The sequence below is a fragment of the Podarcis gaigeae genome (assembly GCF_964106915.1).
Source record: "Podarcis gaigeae genome assembly, chromosome: 5".
Classification (NCBI taxonomy): Eukaryota; Metazoa; Chordata; class Lepidosauria; order Squamata; family Lacertidae; genus Podarcis; species Podarcis gaigeae.
In genome coordinates, this window is record NC_139681.1 from 21,508,238 (window position 1) to 21,528,749 (window position 20,512).

The following is a 20,512-nucleotide window of genomic DNA, read 5'->3' on the forward strand; positions in this document are numbered from 1 at the left end:
CTCTTTGCTCTTCTTCTGCCTCACTAAACTATTACCTGGGGGAGGTAGAAGCTCTTGAATTTGGTGACATTGATTACTAGGGAATAAACAACACGTTAAAGTACAGTGTAGCGTTCAGAAGCCAGAAGGACACGGAGATTTAGCCCTTTGAACCTGCTTTGTTTCAATGAGTGGGTACGGTTGGTAATTGATACAGTGATAAGGAAAGGTCTTGACTGCATTACCTGGTGTCAGCTTCCGCTGCGCCCTGAACGAAGACCACAGACTGTATTTCATTTGAAGTGTGCTCATGCAAGAACAATAGATCACAGATTTAAGATGGGGCCTGGCTACTAAAGCAAGAGTGCCAGGTGGAGCAGCGCGAGAGGTAAATAGCCTTTTGTTTGCCTTTTAAGAAATAATAATTGGGGCAGCTGCTGCTGGAAAAGGATTATTTATAGCAATAGCAGGGTTAGGCAAATCAAGGGCAAAACTTTGCACTGCTGTGTCTTTTAATTTTTGAGTTACATCTTTGGGAGGGAATATTACAAATACCACATAGACTTACCTTAAGCATCAGCAAGTCATTTTAAGAAGGGGATTTTAAAAAAAAGCAGTAGCAGCATTTTGTCTGTAAGTTAAGCTGTTCCAGTTATCCATTGGTTTTGAGTTTGTGTGTGTGTGTGTGTGTGTTAAGATTGTGCAGTTCTCTTTTGCTTGGTTCATTCTCAAGTCAGCCTGGATAGCTCAGTTGGTTCGAGTGTGGTGCTGTTAATGCCAAGGTTTCAGGTTTGATCCCTGTATGTATGGGATGGCTGCATGTTCCTGCATGGCAGAGGGACTAGATGAGGTCCCTTCCAACACCACAATTCTTTGTTTCTACGTTTACAACATTAGGCCCATGTGCCACATTTTGATTAGATAGGGAAGGACCATAGCTCAGCCGTAGAGCATCAGTTTTGCATGCAGAAGATTCCAGGTTCAATTCCTAGCTTTTTCTTCTTTGGCAATCACTCGTAGCCAAGCAAGATTGTCCTCCGTGAACATGGTCTTAACAGGGACTCTGTAAGTGACAGTGGAGGCAAAACTTTTGCATCATAGTAAAATCTACACTCCTTGAAAGTTGTTCAGACTAGCTAAGTGTGAGTCCATGTACAGAAAAATCCCAGCAGGGGCAGATCTTGCTCAACAATGGATTATTATGTATCGTTAACAATAATAAGCTTGAAATAATAGTACTGAAAATTCAAACATGAATGAAAGAACGTAGCATGGAGAGGAACAAGCTACAATACCTCTGAAATAATTGACCATCACGACAACTAGGTTAAAGGATGTGCTACATTAGGCTTTCTTGATCAACATCAATAAAACATCTAAAAATAACTACACAGATATAGTCTAAGTTGATTAGCAGTAATTGCCCTGAGTCAGTGTAGTCACTGATGGGTGATGTCATGTGTAATATTCTCTTAAAGTGATTTTAGCAGACGTAGCCTTTTGAAGAGCTCTTATAGTCGGCATAAATATCTTCCTGGTTCCAAGCTGGATGCCAACAGTCAATGATATGTCTAAATATGACATAATACGGTATTAGATTATATCTTTGTGCTTTTCTTGTTATATGTTGCCAAAGAAAAATGACAGCATCTGTCTTTTTAATGCAAAAAGGGAGCCATTAAAATCTTTGAGAAGCAGAACATGGTAGCTGGAAAATCATGTAAGAACAATGAAGGTGAGCTTTCAAATATTTATCTAGGATCTGCAAACCTCTCAGTCACAACATAAGCATTTGACTTTTCGGCCAAGTCTGGAGATGATAACAGTAGAGAGGTTCTTATCCTATGCTCATAAATTGAGGCAGAACATCATGTACATGTATAGAGGAGGAGGCATAGTTGGCTTGTTCCCTAAAAAGGTCTGGGCCTGACTCAGTATGTGTTTGGTTTAAATGTAGTAGTAGTAGTAGTAGTAGTAATAATAATAATAATAATAGATGCATTATAGGACTCCCCCCAATATATATAACCTATAACCTAGGTTATATATATATATAACCTAGGTTATATATATATAACCTATTGCATTGCTATGAGGAACAAAAGGTACTCCTCTTCAGACTGGACCAATAGTATTTTTCTCAGTCCTGGTCAATCCAGAAGCCTCCGACTGCTTGCCAAATGCAGAAACTAATGTTGGGCACCTACCTGCATTCTATGCCTGAAAAAGATTCTGAGGCCAACATGATAGCTCAGTTGGTTAGAGCATGCTGCTGATAACCCCAAGGTAGCAGGTTTGGTTCCCATATGGGACAGCTGCATATTCCTGCATTGCAGGGGCTTGGACAGATGATCCTCAGGATCTCTTCCAACTCTACAATTCAACCTTGTATGCTGGCCTGCCGCTTCCTTCAGTACATCACAGATACCACATTGGACTTGAGGTTGGGGAAGAGCTGCTAGCAGCTGTTGTCCCTCTTATTAATAGACAGAGGCCAGGGACCCCTACTTCCTTGTGGTCATAGTGAGCATGGGGAACCATTCCCATCCTCAACACAATAGCAATGCCAGGATCATACAAGCTGCCCACATTAAGTGAAAAGTACAATTTTGTGTTTACAATCTCTTAGCAGTTGAATAAGTATGTAATTTAACTCTGGCTCTAGTTTTTCCAATGTTTCTTCCAAGTCCCGATTCATTAGCTTTGCACTTCACCTCCCTTCTCCAGTTATCAGTCTTTCCCTCTACAAGGGCATTATGAACCCAAAGTTGCACATTTGATTTGGAGGCCGCATCCTCCAGCAAAAGCAACTTTTAAAGAAATAAAATGGAGTGGGAAATGAATGGATGGATGGAGGGATGCATGAATGCCTGTTAGTTGGAAAGACCTTTTTTCTTTTTCTCTTCCGTTCCTTATCACAGATATCTTCCAGAAGGCAAAGAACCTCACCCCCCAAAAAAAAAGTCCCCTTAACTGTCAATCCAATCAATTGGGATTTGTCCCCCCCCCCCCGTCAATAATTAACAAAAGCTTTAAATCAATTCAGCTTTGCGGTACTAGTTGTAATACTTAATGTTTAACAAGGAACTGTAATCCTCTTTCACAATTGAAGCATTTGGCTTTGTAGAATGTAAAAGTGATGACTGGATAAGTTAAACAATGGCCAGGATCCAACCTACTCTCTCCAGTGTTTTGAGTGGAAAGTGTTTCCATTCAAGTGGAAGGGGTTTTATTTCCTGCTGGTGAGAGTCCATTGGGCATCACAGGATGTTGCTTCAGAAGCGTTGTGGTGGGGGTGGCTTTGTGGGGCAGCAGAGGATGCTGTTGGAAGGGGGTCTGAAAGGAGATCATCATTCATGGCACTTTAGACCCCACCCACAGCTTGCTTGTGGTTTCACAAGAAAACAGAGCAGGAGCCATATTTAGTTGGTGTGCTATGTCTCAAGGAGCCATGGCTCATTGGGGCTCAGCCCAAAGCCAGCATTCAGGGAGAAGGATCAGTCGTCTCATAAGAAGAGGATATTTAAGAAAATGGGCAAAGGGCCTTCCAGTGCTGATTGGCAACACTAAACTAAGCTGACACAGAGAGGGAATGGTTGTAACAGTCATGGTGGATGCAGTGATGCAGGCAGGTCCCCTTTTTTCCTAGTGTCATTTGTCACTTCCGATTACTGAGAAATGGGGGGGGGGGTAAGGCTGGGCCCATCACCTCCTGGCAAATAGAAGGGGAAGAAATGGAGGCAGTGAGAGATTTTACTTTCTTGGGCTCCATGATCACTGCAGATGGTGACAGCAGGCACGAAATTAAAAGATGCCTGCTTCTTGGGAGGAAAGCAATGACAAACCTAGACAGCATCTTAAAAAGCAGAGACATCACCTTGCCAACAAAGGTCTGTATAGTGAAAGCTATGGTTTTCCCAGTAGTGATGTATGGAAGTGAGAGCTGGACCATAAAGAAGGCTGATCGCCAAAGAATTGATGCTTTTGAATTATGGTGCTGGAGGAGACTCTTGAGAGTCCCATGGACTGCAAGAAGATCAAACCTATCCATTCTTAAGGAAATCAGCCCTGAGTGCTCACTGGAAGGACAGATCGTGAAGCTGAGGCTCCAATACTTTGGCCACCTCATGAGAAGAGAAGACTCCCTGGAAAAGACCCTGATGCTGGGAAAGATGGAGGGCACAAGGAGAAGGGGACAACAGAGGATGAGATGGTTGGACAGTGTTCTCGAAGATACAAACATGAGTTTGACCAAACTGCAGGAGGCAGTGGAAGACAGGAGTGCCTGGCATGCTCTGGTCCATGGGGTCACAAAGAGTCGGACACGACTAAATGACTAAACAACAACAACAATAAAAGGCAGTGGAGAGTTTGGTGTGGACCCAATGCCAGGAGCTTTGGATTGGCTCTGCCACTGCGCATGCACTGGGCTCCCTGCTTCCTTCTGTGTCCCAAGTAAGGATGCAGGCAGGAGGGAGCTGGCTGAGGGCAGAATGAAGTTGTTGGGGCAGTGCCCCATTTATCTCCATTGACTAGCTTCCCCTAGTACCTTCTCAGCACTGAGTAATCAAATCCAGCTGATAGGCATCCAGGAAAGGAAGAGAAAGGCTTTCAAGTCAACGAATGTGTCTTATTGGTATGCTTGAATTCCTACCTCTTAAATTAGAAATGAAATCCTTCAGGGTAGTCACAAATAACTGGCAATTGCCAGATAGCCATTTAAAAGGTAACCATGTGCACATGCAACCTTGTGGGGGAGTCATTTCTCCCTACCATCCTGTTACTTCTCCATTTCTCCCCGATTATTGAGCCTTGGTAACAATGGTAGTTTTACCATGTGGTTAGAGGTTACAGGCAGCCATGTATCTCGCCATGTGGATACAATTACCATAAGCTAAGCTTTAAAGTGATGACTACTTGGCCTGCAAGCATTTATTTTTATAGTCCAAGGTAAAAAAAAATTTTTTTTTGAGGATGGAGGCTTTGAGCAATTTTACTTTGGGATTTTCTCCAATAATGAAGCCTCTGTGGAGAAAAGGAAGTCCAGCAAGTTCATTCTCTATCTCTGAATATAGTTTCTCCATCTCTGGTGACACCATAATTAGAAACTGTACATCTTTCCTACATATCTAAAGCATTTTTCTCCCCACTGTGTCAGCATTATATTTTAGCTTTGTGGTCAAGAGCTAAGGCCATAAAGGTATTTTTAAACTAAAGTTTCTTTAAGCTAGTAAGTTCAGAAACTCTTTTGACTTGTGGCCTTCTTCTAAAAGTCAGTTTACCTTTTGGAACTCCATCTCCACTGAGCTTTTTTAAAAAATGAGTGAGAGTCGCCTGGGATATCCCCTATCCATTGTTGGGCTCCAACTCCCCTGTGTTGAGACTTTCTTTTTACAATCAAGTTGTCTTTTAAGTTTTATGAGCTAAATAAATGAACTAGAAGAGAAGCCATGGGAAAATACTAAAATAATATTTAGTGATGGGGGATTGGGGATTGGAAATTGAATTTCATGGTTCTAAAACCCCCGAGCCTGTTTCAATCCAAGTCCATAATGACCTGAACTTTGTTCCTCCCCCTCCCCAGCTTCCCCATCTGTGAGCGTCCCTATTACCCACTTTTTCTAACTTAAACAAGCAAAATGGGTATCAGGCCGGATTTGAGGAGCTACAGGGGTACCTCCGGTTACAGACGCTTCAGGTTACAGACTCCGTTAACCCTGAAATAGTACCTCAGGTTAAGAACTTTGCTTCAGAATGAGAACAGAAATCGTGCGGTGGTGGCGCAGCGGGAGGTCCCATTAGCTAAAGTGGTATCTCAGGTTAAGAACAGTTTCAGGTTAAGAACGGACCTCCGGAATGAATTAAGTTCTTAACCCGAGGTACCACTGTATAAAGATCAGAATTGAGTTCTGGGTGCTGCCACAACTAAGCAACAGCATCTACTGGACAGTGGGAAACATAGAAGCAGGGCTGGGCGCTATCTGGTTTTCAGCACCATGATGTATCACCAGCTAAATATAACAATATATCATATATCGGCAGTGGTGGAGGGTCTTTCTGGGCCTCCCTACAGTGGCAAGAGGCCCCCCATACCTCCCCACAGCAGCGGAGGGCCTTGACGAGGCTCCCTGCGGCAGTGGAGGGCCTTAAAATATAAGGAGGAAGTAGTGGATTAAATAAAAAATATAAAGTAAACTTCCATATAATATATTTAATGTATTTTCAACTAATTTAAGAGTAGTTTAAGTGATTTACTAGCCAAGATGCATCTGCTTTCCCACTCAGAGGTCCCACATAGAGGTTCAATCTATGCATGCATAAGCCCCACTGAGTTTAACTAAACTTACTTTTACTTTCCTGGGAGTAAGTCTCCATGATTTCAGTAGGGATTGCTTGTGAGTAGACATGCGTTTGCTTGCACTGCTTACCGACAAATCCCCTCCCCATCATTCTTACATAGTACCCAACCTCCCATTTCAGCTAAGCATTCTCTCCATTCAGTCCTCAACAGAGCCCCCCCCCCCCTGCAAAAATCCCCATACCACCAATCTCTCCCTTTTTAAAATCTCTCCTCCTTATAAGGGAGGGAAGGAGGGCAAGCAAGCAAAGACTTAATCTCCTTTAAATAAATTTTAGAAACCTTCATTTTTAATATGGAGGAAAACTATTTAGGGGGAACCACCAGAAAACAAAAATAAAAACTCTTCCCACCCTTTTTTGGGGGGGGTGGGGGGGTCAGTGTGAGGAAAAATGTGTTTTCCAGTTCTTTGTTTACATTCTCTGTTTACTTTGCCCCTGGATCTTTAATTGTCTAGCCATGGGGGGGGGGGGGGTCCCTCCTGGATTGTTAGCAGGCTCTGCATAATTAGCTGAGTTCTAAGTGGAAAGATACAGGTGAAGCTGGAAGAGTTTGCTGGTTTGTGTGAGAGCTTATCCTTATTTCTTATTGGCTAGGAGGGAGAGAGCAAACAAAGCCTGCAAAGCATTAGTTCCACGTTTTATTCACCAGTATACAGTGGTACCTTGCTTCTCAAACTTAATCCGTTCCGGAAATCCGTTCCAAAACAAGGTGTGCTTTCCCATAGAAAGTAATGAAAAACAGATTAATCTGTTCCAGACTTCTAAAAACAACCCCTAAAACAATGATTTAGCATGAATTTTTCTATCTAATGTGAGACCATTGATACATAAAATGAACATACTGTACTATAAAATAAATAACACAGTATTGTAGATGATTTAGATTTTTTTCCCTTACCTGCACTGATGATAGTCATTGTTTGGATGGGGGGCTTTTATCCATTTCCGCAGTCACACAATCAATCAATCAGTAGCTGAACTGGGTTCCACACAGTCACAAAAACAAATTAACCGAAAAAGCCTCAAAAACAAAAAATCAACAGCAATAACAAAAGTGCCAAACTTAATCTGTTCTGGAAGTCTGTATGATTTCCAAAATGTTCGAAAACCAAGGCTTCTGATTGGCGCAGGTGCCCTGAAAACAATAGCCGACAGCCGCATCAGACGTTTGGCTCCTGAAAAAGTTTGAAAACTGGAACAATTACCGGAACGTTTCCAGCGTTTGGGAACCAAGGCGTTTGAGAACCAAGGTACTACTGTATTGCCTTGTTGAAACACTTAATACGATGTTGTTTTAATACCTGGCATTCAACGATTTATCACACAGCCTTAGATCGGAGCCACATTTTCTTGGGACTGTGATGATCTGGATGTGCTGGCATGCGCTTGCTTCAACATCCATTGACCTGGGGAAGCAGTGTATAATGCCTTGAGCATTTCCACCATCTGTTTCCATGGAATGTTTGTGCCACTGTCCATCTCTTTGTGATGTCAACTAATGTTGCAACAAGTATGTGTGGCAATTGCCTCAAGTCAGCCTTCCAGCTCATTGCCTTAGTAAGGTGAATTTGGATAAAAGAGGAAGGGCTGGCTTGGAGGTTAGTAGCAAAGTGATCTCTAGGCCCCATAATGCTCTAGCCTTCTGATAACATCGTCAGGAATGATAGGACTGGGCAGGAAATATGTGGAGAAAGCCTTGTCTCCCACTGTCCTGCCTTGTTTGCGGTTGGATTAGAGGGTGATTTAAATACAGTGGTACCTCGGGTTAAGAACTTAATTCGTTCTGGAGGTCCATTCTTAACCTGAAACTGTTTTTAACCTGAGGTACCACTTTAGCTATTGGGGCCTCCCATTGCCACCATGCCACTGGCCCGTGATTTCTGTTCTCATCCTGAGGTGAAGTTCTTAACCTGAGGTACTACTTCTGGGTTAGCGGAGTCTGTAACCTGAAGCGTCTGTAGCCCGAGGTACCACTGTATATGTGTCCCATGTCTGGGTCAGCGTTTGAAATTCTCCAGGCGCCAGGTGCATTTTACACCTGGCTATCGGCCACTTGAGACCAAGTGAAGATGCCCAGGTGCCAGGATGGTGCCTGACATCTCCACCACCTGGAGGTGCATGCCTGGGGATCCTTGGATCATTCCTGATTTCATATACTAGCAACACATCTTGTAGAATTCTATCCGTTATATTTTATCAGCACAATCAGAATGAATTTGAGGAACCAAAAAGTCGTATTGAAAAAATGCGACTTTTGAGCTGTCTGGCCCCTAAATGGCAACTAGACATTCCGTTTGGGTGACTGTAACCCTGGTTTAAAGAGCCACTTGGTGCCTAGTTATATATCTGAGTTTCTAACACTGGTTTTGGTTGCTGTGTGGCAACCCCAGTTCCCTTTGGAGCCATGTGGAGGACCTTCTGAGTGTTTGTCCTTATCGTGATATTGCTGTAGAAGTGCTAAGCTTTAGATCAGCAGCTTGGAACAGTGATCAATATGATAGCCACTTCATTTGAATGCCTTCCTGACAGGAGATAGACTTTCTTAATTGTTATAAGTGCCAATACAGTTGAGCGTCTGTTGGTATTCATCCAACTTCCATGTGAGTGTTGGCTGTGTCCTAGACTAAGCTTGAGTCCCTACCCACTTTTCAAGGTCTTCAGGTTACCAGTAAATTATATCTATACACTTGGCAATTTCTTTGCAAAATCCTGCAACTAATTGAAATGCCCTATATCAAACAGCAGACCATCAAAATAATTGCAGAAAAAATGGGGGGAAGGCTTCAATTTAAACTTTGAGGACAAAAGCCTTGATGCAGGGGGAATCAGACAAGGTCCCTCCCCCGCCCCTGCTTATATGGAAGCTTGCCAGAGGTTGCATTTATGTTCATTGAAACTTTAATTCCAAAAACCAGCACTTAAATGCTAATAGGAACAGGGTTTAGAAGCTCAAACTGCCCTCCCCCCCTCTCTCTCTCATACACACACACACACACACACACACACCACAAATGTAAGTTAATTCCCCACTCCCAAATCTTGAAAGTTGGCATGTGTTGTTTCTAGTTCGCTGGCTTTTCTTTACAGCACAAGGGAGAGAGGAACCTTCCCCTTACTCCTTCCAGTATGTCAGTCGGCAAAGCAGCTACAAATAATTTGTGGGAAAGTACTGTTTGTGTGTCTTTTTTTTGTTGGAATTTCAAATAGGGCCAAGCTGAAATGGCTTATGTTTTAATTTGACTTCCTTTTCCAGTAATTCTTCAACACGCGCTGCTAAAACAGTTCAACCATGTTTTGAATGGCATTAATGCTAGAGAACATTCAAGTCACTGTATACACCTTGGGGCTGCTTGGATCAACCGGATATCCAAGGTACAGTCATACCTTGGTTTGCTAATGTGATCCGTGTGGGAGGCACATTTGCAACCTGCAGCCCTGTGTCTGCGCATGCATGTGATGCAATTCGGCTCTTCTGCTCATGTGCATGATGCCATTTTGCCCAGACTTACAAGAAACATTAATAATATGAAATTTTCAAGAATCATAGACTTTCTAGAGTTGGAAGGGACCACGCGGGTCAACTAGTCCAGTCTGTAGCAGTGCAGGAATCCTTTGCCCAATGTGGGGCTCGAACCCATGACCTTAAGAGTCTCATGCACTGCTAACTGAGCTATGTGTTTCAGTGAGGCACAAAAACAGTATTTTGGGTGGGCCCTTAGAGGGCAATTGGAATGCTTCTTCTTTTCTGTGCAAACTGTACTCTGTGAGCAGTCATCCTGTTGCTCAAGTGCCGCTGCTGCTGATACAAGAGCATTCAAGTTGCTCCCTAGAGAGCCTGCACTATGGATGTCACCCTTTTGGATTTTTCTGCATCTGACTGTGTCACCTTATTTTAGACACTGAGGGAAGCAGCAGAAAAGTTGCTAACGGGGAAGGCACAAAACTGTTTTGGCAAAAAAGGGAGTTTTCTAGTGTCTTGTGTTCTGTTTGGCAAGCAGTTATTCGGTACTTGAATTACATATTGTGAGAGAAAAGTTGTTGTTGTTGTTTATTCGTTTAGTCGTGTCTGACTCTTTGTGACCCCATGGACCAGAGCACGCCAGGCACTTCTGTCTTCCACTGCCTCCCGCAGTTTGATCAGGCTCATGTTTGTAGCTTCGCAAACACTATCCGGCCATCTCGTCCTCTGTCGTCCCCTTCTCCTTGTGCCCTCCATCTTCCCCAACATCAGGGTCTTTCCCAGGGAGTCTTCTCTTCTCATGAGGTGGCCAAAGTATTGGAGCCTCAGCTTCAGGATCTGTCCTTCCAGTGAGCACTCAGGGCTGATTTCCTTATGAATGAATCGGTTTGATCTTCTTGCAGTCCATGGGACTCTCAAGAGTCTCCTCCAGCACCATAATTCAAAAGCATCAATTCTTTGACGATCAGCCTTCTTGATGGTCCAGCTCTCACTTCCATACATCACTACTGGGAAAACCATGGCTTTAGCTATACGGACCTTTGTTGGCAAGGTGCTGTCTCTGCTTTTTAAGATGCTGTCTAGGTTTGCCTAGACAAACCTAGAGAAAAGTAGAATGTTGCAAATATTTGGATGAGCCTTTACTGTAGATCAGGATGTGGGCTTGATGATCTTCACCTCTTCCTTTTCCCCCAAGGGGAGCAATCACTGTGATACAAGTAGCATATTTGTGTTACACTTTGGAAACCTTGGATAGTCCCTGTTTTGACCTTGGAAGACCCATTGTGACAAACATTGAGAACAGGGTGCTCTCCTGTACCAGTTAGATTTTGTTCTGTATAACAGCTGGAAAGGATAAGGAGTTTGTACATGCGACTGGGGCTGGGGGTGAGGGAGAGATTGAATTCAGTTTGCATTAAAAATTGAACCTACCTAATTTGCACTGCTCAGTGGGAGAACTAAAACACAGCTGTCCTTCAAAATGTGTACATCTCTGAATCTCGTCGTGATGCAGTTCTCAAACCAAACATTTACAAAAATGTATATATTAGTGGAAACATGCATTACGTTAGGGAAGGCCACATGCAAAAATGTGTTTATTAGGAGAAAATCACACTAAAATGCTGATGAATTTTCATGTTACACACACACACATTTATACACATGCAATGCAGATGAGGTGCCCATATATATGTGTGCTCAATATAACAAATGGAGAGGGTCACAAATCATACTTTTCCCATGCCCTCCCAAGTATATATACATGCCAGACCTTAGGGTAGATTCAGATTAGGGATGTTTGAAGAATATGAACTTTGGGAATTATATTGCAAAGTGACTTGATCCACGCTTCCTGGACCTAATGTGCAGGTTGGAACTTAATTATTTGCTGGTGTTCCCAAATATTGGAACATTTTTAAATAAAAAAATGACACAGGGAACCTTGTCTTTGCATACTGTTTTTAAACTATTTTTGACTCAGAAGAATAATTTCCAAGTGCATTTTAAACCTATTTTGATACATTTCCTTTACTCAATAACAATTTCAGTTTAATGCAGAAATGGCATGGAACAGATTTATAGGTGTGCACATGCAAAAGCAACCAAAAATATACTGATTTGCTGACCCCAAACACAGATAAGCAAGATTTGCCCCTAAGAGATGCAACTTATCACATGGAACCCCAAGCTTGAAGCACTATCTTGAAACGCGTTCAGTAGCCCAGACTGCACATAATGACCTTGCGAGGCATATCTGTTCAGAAGGCTCAGTTATTGGTTGGTATGGTTGCCAGAGTTCTTTGTGCTGCAGTGTGTCTTCACAGTTAGCTCAAAGGAAAGTACAAAAAAAAAAGGAAGAGGTGAGAGAAATGGGCATGAAGGGACAGGACAGGTGCTAGTATTTTGTGGACATAACAAGGGCTGCTGAACACTGATTTACTAAGTTTCCCTCTACATGATTAGCAGATGGAATTGAGTTTCCACTTTGTTTTCCACATATATTATCCATGCGGGAGAACTAAGGGACTCTGTTAAAGTTATCATATAGTAAACACTGTTTGTTGCTTCTCTTCGAAAAATGCTTCCTGGTTGGTCTGGGGGATCAGTTTGCCTTTTTTTTTTTTACAGAAATACTTGAATTGTAACTATTTATTACTTTGTAAAAATCTCTATATAAAGCAGCTTCTAATATATAAAACGGAACACAATCAAAATAAAAACAGGATACTGTTGTTTGTTTCCTGTTCTTGCATTTGTGTCACACCTGCTCACAGTGCTACAGCATCAGGCGCTCACAGATCGTATATCATTAACTCATGTAAATGTTATTAACAAGACTTGAGTCAATACTGCTGCGCATTGTAGAAGCGATTACTCTGTCAGCTTAGGGCAGATCCACACCTCGTATTTAAGAGCACATCCAGTTGAACATTTAAAACTTCTGATTTCCCCCCGAAGAACCCTGGGAACTGTGGCTTGCGACGGGTACTGTGAATCATAGCTCCGTGAGTGGGAAACTGCAGTTCCCAAGATTCTGTGGGAGAAGCCATGTGCTTTCAGTGTGATTTAAATGTATGGTGTGGTTTTGCATTTAGTCCTCCACAGAAAGGGTTGCTTCGTTTGTTTGTTTGTTTTTTGGTAGATAATAATATTTTAAAGACTATTATAAAGGCATTGGTGATTCACATTAAGTTTCTTTATGCACTCAAGGGCACTTCTAAATTCTGGAAGGATGCAAAATTCAGTGGTGGATTTCAGGGCCCACTGGGGATGGGACCTTCTGAAGTATGGGAGGCAGAGGCTCGCAGGACATGGGGGAGCTTCATTTGCACTGTGCAGTCCATAGCAGTCTCATTGGTCTCTGTAGAGGCCCTGGTGTTTGACCTAGTTGGCCTAGAGGTCTATGCCCTCTTCTCATGGTACTCACTCAGAAAGATAAACAGAACTATGAAGGGAATTTCATAGAATAGTAGAGTTGGAAGGGATCCTGAGGGTCATCTGTCCAACCCCCTGCAATGCAGGAGTATGCAAGTGTCCCATATGGAGATCGAACCTGCAACCTTGGTGTTATCAGCACCCGCTCTAAACAACTGAGCTATCCAAGTACTGTACATCTTTAGGCCAACACCCTGAGGTAGCACAGCCATTCCAGCCCCTCATCTTTTGAGAGATAACATACCAAAGGAGACAACCTTTTCTCTACATAGACCAGCGGTTCTCAACCTGTGGGTCCCCAGATGTTGTCGGACTACAACTCCCATCATCCCTGAGCTCTGGCCTTGCTAGCTGGGGGTGATGGGAGTTGTAGTTCAACAACATCTGGGGACCCACAGGTTGAGAAAGTCTGACATAGACTCTCCAATATGCTTTAGGGTTTAGGGTTCTTAATCATCTGGGAAACCTACTCCTCTCTAAATCAACCTGTGAGGGCTGCAAGGAGTAAAACCATCTCCAGGGTTGAGGCTGAATGCACAGCCCCGATGAATCTGTGTTGCCCTTTCACATGAGTAACATGCAAAGAGGGCTCTTGTGGAACCCGGTGGCAACTGAGTATTCAGCAGGGTTGTTAGGTATCCCATTTGAAATGGAATTTGCTGGGTCTACAAATCATGCCAAGTGATTCATTTCCCCACAAATCACCAAGTTTTCAAACCTATCCATTCTTAAGGAAATCAGCCCTGAGTGCTCACTGGAAGGACAGATTGTGAAGCTGAGGCTCCAATACCTTGGCCACCTCCTGAGAAGAGAAGACTCCCTGGAAAAGACCCTGATGCTGGGAAAGATGGAGGGCACAAGGAGAAGGGGACAGCAGAGGACGAGATGGTTGGACAGTGTTCTCGAAGCTACCAGCATGAGTTTGACCAAACTGCGGGAGGCAGTGGAAGACAGAAGTGCCTGGCGTACTCTGGTCCATGGGGTCACGAAGAGTCGGACACGACTGAACGACTAAACAACAACAACATAATTCAAGTATAAATAAGTTACACCCCATCTTGATCCATAGACATTCAACTGAGATTTCAGCTTCCCTTTATGTGAGGCTCTGAGCTATGTCTGATTTGTTCCAAGTTGAGTTGTTGGAGGTCTACTGATGTTCTTACCATGTGTCTGAAATCAAAGGTGGAAAATTGCAGTACTTTCCTCTTCGGGGATTACATTCCATCATCTTTGCCATATCTTAGTAACACCGTCTGCTCTTAACATTACCGTACATTTCCGATGTACAGTGTTTTTTTGCCAGAGCTGGAGCAGAGCGCATGCTTTCCCTTGTTTTGCTGGAAACTACAGCCGATCAAAGATGCTTCATGTAATGATCATCAGTCTGCCCGGAGTGTCTCTGTGTTACATATTAACCAGCTTTGATGCCTCTTTACATGAGGTCACAGCTTCCCAAATTAATTCTGTCACAGGAGAGGATTCATTAGATTCTTAATTGACTATTTCCTTACAAACAAGCAGGAAGGAACTTCTAGAAAACAAAGTAATTAAACAGTAAGCAATGCAGATAAATCATATTTCTGAGCAAATTAATGAAAAAAATATAGAATTTGTTGCACTTTATACAAAGGGTGTTTTTGTTTGTTTGCTTGTTTTTTGGCAAGTATACAAGTGATAACCCAGGGTCCTCAGCCAATGTTTTTGAAGTTCAAGCTTGGTTTTTTAAGACGGGCTGAGTATCAATCCTGGCTGCAACTTCATGGGCATGGGGAATTTGTGCCTTTTTCTACAGAGTTCTTTCCACCATGAATATGTTTGCAGTTGACAAATGTAAAGTTGGATGTCTCATGCCAGTTTTAGACCTGTGGCACAAACTGATTGCATCATTTACTTTGTGGATTGAAAAATAGAATTGTGCCTTCACAACTCCATTGAATGTTTGAAAAGGGAATAGCAGTTCTTCATAATGAAAGGACTTTCACGTGAGAGGTTCATAGTTATGTTTATCGCTCAGTTCTTTAGCAGTTTTCAGCTGCCAGCAGAGGCTTTCACTGATTTTTTTTTCATATATGAAAGAGTAACGACATGATACTGTTCCAACTACGTTTTGAAAATAAGGAAAAGATTGAAAAAAGTACCTCCTGTATTGCCAGTTTTGTGTGAGGCAGTGGGATAGTGCAAACACTTTTTATTCCGCGCTTAGAGCTGAGCTGAATTTCCATGAGTTCTGATTTTTGTGTTTGATGGGGAGGAGGAAGTGCTTTTGGTGAAGTGTTACAAAAATTGTGCAACGCTTAAAAGTGTTCCTACGCTTTGTCCAAGTGCTGAACATTAATCACAGCTCCAACAGCTCTCTTCAAACTCCCTGGAAGTCTGAGTTTCACCCAGAAAATATATTTAGTAGGGGCGTCTAACCTGTGGCCTTCCAGATGTTGTTGGACTCTATTACTCTATCAAGCCAACATGACTAATAGCAAGAGATGGGGGGGAACTGCAGTCCAACAAAATCTGGAGAAGCCACAGGTTAACCACTTCTGATATTTAGGAATTCTGCCTAAGATTTATCTCATTTGGGTCAGAGAAGTTCCCTGAGTTCAGTCAGTCAAGTTCATGGACTGCACAGTTCTCTTGTTTCTAAGCTCAGATGTTTCCTTGTGCTGTGTTCTGTCAGATAACGACACTCCAGAGACAGTTCCTTGGAACTTAAAAAAAAAAGCTTTTGAAGGCTTTTGAATGCTGACCTCATGGACCTGGCTGCCTGAGACCCCTGGTGCCTTGTTTCACATGGGAGGTAGCTTATAATGAAGATGATTCTGAAACCAGTATCCCTCCTGGGAGGAGAGGCACAGCTCTGAGGTAATGTGGGAGACAAGGCCCTAAGTACTATCATTTGAGCGTAGCTTATGATATAGGGCACAAACCAGAGACATAGCTGTCAAGCGTCCCTTATTTGGCGGGACAGTCCCTTATCCCAGCGCCATGTCGCGCTGCTGTCCCTTATTGATGATGTCCCTTACATACGCTACTGAAGGTAATGGGGCCCTTTCTATGTCCAGCTGTCCTTTGTCAACAACAAATTGTTGCTTTTTTGTGTTGAATATATGCTATATGGTAATTTATGGACCTAATAGGTATCTAAAGCCATTTGCACACAACAAAATATGTATTTTATCAAAGTAATTGTTGATCCCTTATTTTGGCTGCTGATCCCTTATTTTCGAGGCTGCTGGTCCCTTATTTTCAAATCTGTAAGTTGACAGCTATGGTCAGAGACCATCTTCAGGTAGGAACCATCTTTGGTATATAGACCCGTTTTGTAAAAAATGGCCTAAAGGAGAGTTGGAAATTGAAATAGTTGGAGATCTGGACCACCGTATTTGTTCCAGTGGCCTAAGCAGGCTGTATGATGGTGGGAACCTGTAGGCTATTTTGCTCTTTTAGCTCTATCACATCATCTTTAACTCAACTACAAATACCCCACCAACTTTGGATATGCTTTTAAAAAAATACATAAAAGTTGATAATCAATAGTAGTAGCCTCTGTTCATATAGTGAGTACCTTTCTTGTTGAGTACCTGCAGCCCATCTGAACATATTTAGATTTTTGTTTAAAAAAGGGGTGCCCCATCTCCCTTTACAACAAATCCAATCTAGGTGGTTTTTTTTAGTAAAACTAATAAATGACAGCATATACCGGTAGTTTGCTGAGATAACTCCCTAACTGCCTTCAGATCTTGAGCTGGTACTGTTGGTTTCTATTTCCCTCACTGAGCAGCAACTGCAGTCACAAGACATTGTTTTGCATTCCACAGTCAGAGTTACTGTTGGATTCCCACGGGAATGGGAGACTGGATGTGACGTACACTGGTTTCCTGTTTTTCAGTGTTCTCTCGGTTTCTTTGTTAGAGAGATAGTTGCTTCTCTGCTCTCACAGAGGCAAGATACATGTTTGTATTCTCTCAGCATAGAGTGGAAATAAAGTTAAGAATGTGGCACATACTGCTTATCCTTCTGCTGTGTGGACTACTCTGCTTGGGCTCAAGATAAGACAAGCCTGTATCAGCTTCAGATGGGACGAAGCTGGTCAAAATCTCACAGGTACGCCATACCTAACAGCCCCTTCTCAATTTCACCACTGACTTGCTCCTATTAGAATAACATGATCCCATGCATCATATTTTTGCAGGGACCCCCTTGTTTGATTCCTATGGTCAGCTTATATTTCAAAGTGACTGTGTTGCACTTAGGAAAAGTACAGTAGCGGCTAATTTGTATGACTTGATGTCTGTTGCTGCTGACTAAGAGAAAGGGATAGGAAGCAGCAGCTTTGGGGGATAAGTATAAGTAGCACTACACTCCAATCTGGCTACCAAGTGATTCAGCTTCATCCCAACAGGTAATTCTCTGTGAATTACTGTTAATACAACTTTCACAGACAGTTAGCATTAATATTAAAGAACGGGATGCAGATAATGCTTGAGAGTGTTTCCGTTTCCTTTTTCGCTAATTGCAGTGTCATATATTATCTCGTCAGTTACGCACTTAAGAGAGATTCCCTAGCAAGGTATGTTAAGTCTTTGGGGAGATAGTATTGCTGTATTTATTCATGAAGATGCAAATAATCACTTCAGACCGGGGCTGAAATGGTAGAAAGAGAACCCCAACACAGTGCTTCTCAGATCCTTCTTCTCCTCCCCCCCCTTCCTCCTCGTGTTATCCAAAGTCTCACCAGATGTTCATGCATGGTTGTAATGCTTTCAAGGGACCTATACAGAAGCAGAGAAATGCATCCCAACCAGCCCTGTGCCCTTGCCTTGCCCCATATATGAAAGTGAGGCTTAGCAGTTACATGGAATTGTGACATCGTAATAATGCTGCCTATGTCATCAGTGAACTTGGAGAGAAGTGTGTGAAGGTGATGGATCAGTTACTTCATATGTGATTATCATTTGTTGAATGCAGAGTCAACTGGAGACTTTTGTTTGTGTGAATGAGCCCATTAGAGACCAAGCAACACAGAGGGAGGACTTCTGTACCCTATGAAAAAGAAAAGAAAAGGTAGCTGTGAATTATGGTAACAGGGAGTAGACAGTGACTTTTCTATTTCTGGGATGCCAAATTGTCATCTTCTGTGAGCACTTATTCTGCCTTTGGATGCCCTGTTCCAAAATGTCGGTGGAAAAGGGTGGCGGTGGGTTGTGCTCATGTTTGAGTGGGCTGAAAGACCAACCTAGCAGTCTGCCCAAATCTTTTTTCAATACTGGTCATCATCACTGGGGGGAGATTTAAACCAAGCCCTCCATTCTGAATCAAGTGCTCTATTCTTACTCTCTCCCCTTGAAGTAGCCTTGAACACAATATTATTAGAGTTGCACACAAGAAGAGCATTCACAGCCACCCACCATTTCCCCCCCTCCTGTTGGATTGGACCATCATTTTTACACCTAAAGTTCTCTCATGAAATTTGGTGACAGGACATGTGCACGTTGTATTCTGATGCCCATTTAAAGGTGACCAGTGGGGGGGGGGTGAAATCTTGCTTTCCCACTGTGAATGGGGGGGGGGCATAATTAAGTACTTGTAAGGAATAAATCCTACACAAATCCAGAGTGGAGTCCCTGCAATGGTTGGATGCCATCTTCTGCCCCTCCTTCTGGCAACTCCTGCAGCCAAGTATTGCTCTGCATTCCTTTGGACCACATCAACAAGGCCGGGGGGGGGGGGGTGGGTCTTGTTGTTTGGGCAGCCCAGGAGCTCAATACACACTGCTCAGGCTTGTGCCCTGGGGGGTGTCACTTCAGTGCTGCTAACACAGTGGTTTTGACTTCACCCTTGGAGGCATACTCCATTGTCTCTCGAGACAAACGGATGCCAACAGCTGGTAGTATGCTCATAAGAGGCTCCTTAGTTATATGTGTTGAATTATTTCAGTACTGGCAGAATATTGAATAGTAAAGTAAATATATATTCTGTATCTATGTGCAAAGCAGTGTTTTGGAAGATTGAACATCTCTTTGTAGACAGAAAACCCCTCTGCTACTCATTTTCTGCATAAGCTCAAGGAAGCAGATAGGAAATCAATTTTGTGGGGGATTCCCTTCATAGACCGCCAACAGCTCATGCCTTCCCACTTCCATGATTTTATGCTAGGATTGTGAAACATCAAGTAGTTAAATATTTGCAACTGAACAACTGTCAATCATCATTAATAACTGTAGCCATCTTAAGAACTCTTGCTTCCACCACCGCTCTGATTGATTACTGAAATATGATACTTAACCACAGATAGTGGGTTATTAATAGCAAGCATCATGTTTGTCTGGTAACCTCGTTATCTTTTCTATGTGTTAAAAAGAGAGAGAGCCCTGGCTTCACAATCAGAATAAATAAGGATATAATTAATGATATGACCTGTTATCAATAAGATGTGGTGAAATCCTAGGGATAAGACATGGAACTTGTTATTCTGTGATAGAAATGCTGTTCACTGAAAATACAGCAAATGTAGTTTAAATAAATGTCATAAAGAGGCCTTGTTTGCACAGTGTAAAGTATATAGTTAGGGGGAAATCTTTTGCCCTCCTAATTTGTAACCAAGAATCTCCCCTCCACCTCCACCCCAGCAACTGAAACCACCATAGTTAAGCCTGGTTTTGTGAGCTTGAAAAGTTTTTTGGTGGAAAAAAATTATCAAATGAAAACTGAAGAAAAAAATAAAAGACTAGAAATAACAGAAACAAATCGTAATCAATAAACATTCCTAAAATAAGTTGTCATTTCAGGCCAATATTCACTCAGTGTTCATTTAGACACAAATGATTGAAGAGATCCCTGATAGACTCAGCCAATGAAGGTTTTCTTTCAGCTTCATATTTAATTACCTCCCATCTCTGTGTGTGTTTATTTATTTATAATATTTCATATTGACAAATGATGCAAATAAATTGTGTACATAAGTACGATAATTTAGTTTGCCCCAAGTAATTAATTTTTCAGAGCACTTGTACCCCGCTCTGCAGCCTGGAAAATTTCATGCACAGCTTACAAATCAATACAAATATCACAAGCCAGCCCTCAGGCATGGTTTACTCTTGTTTTTTAAATGTTTGTTTTCGTAAGCTGATTTGAATCCCTCTTTTTGCAGAGGGACACTCATTGTAAAGACCCATGTCTAGATATAAAAAAGTGTGACCAAAAAAAAAATCACCATCAGTTGCCCCACCCAGTGGCGTAGCGTGGGGGGTGCCAGGGGTGCCGGCCGCACCGGGCGCAACA

General features: G+C 42.5%; 1 protein-coding gene and 2 long non-coding RNA genes across 13 annotated transcripts in view; 1 reads left to right on the top strand and 2 right to left on the bottom strand.

The window, feature by feature from the left end:
* Window positions 1-7,781, bottom strand: part of LOC310845426 — a 36,040-nt gene extending 28,259 nt beyond the window's left edge. For all 5 annotated transcript variants that reach the window (XR_014564705.1, XR_014564706.1, XR_014564707.1 and 2 more), the window contains exon 1: window positions 7,641-7,781. This is a non-coding gene — a long non-coding RNA (uncharacterized lncRNA). The remainder of the gene's footprint in view (window positions 1-7,640) is intronic.
* The window catches only part of RET (ret proto-oncogene), a 119,433-nt gene that overhangs the window by 47,579 nt on the left and 51,342 nt on the right, over window positions 1-20,512 (top strand). The window contains exons 1-2 of one of the 7 annotated variants that reach the window (XM_083740273.1): window positions 7,919-7,937; window positions 18,200-18,295. The exons of 4 other annotated variants lie outside the window; for them this stretch is intronic. In XM_083740273.1, coding sequence (XP_083596399.1) covers window positions 18,277-18,295 — 19 coding nt within the window. In that variant the 5' untranslated portion in view covers window positions 7,919-7,937; window positions 18,200-18,276. Of the gene's footprint in view, window positions 1-7,855; window positions 7,938-18,156; window positions 18,296-20,512 lie in introns of those variants that run through there. 2 more of the 7 variants (XM_083740275.1, XM_083740272.1) reach the window with 2 other exon arrangements.
* The window catches only part of LOC310845466, a 35,211-nt gene continuing 32,893 nt past the window's right edge, over window positions 18,195-20,512 (bottom strand). Inside the window, exon 3 of the long non-coding RNA XR_014564774.1 lies at window positions 18,195-18,274. This is a non-coding gene — a long non-coding RNA (uncharacterized lncRNA). The remainder of the gene's footprint in view (window positions 18,275-20,512) is intronic.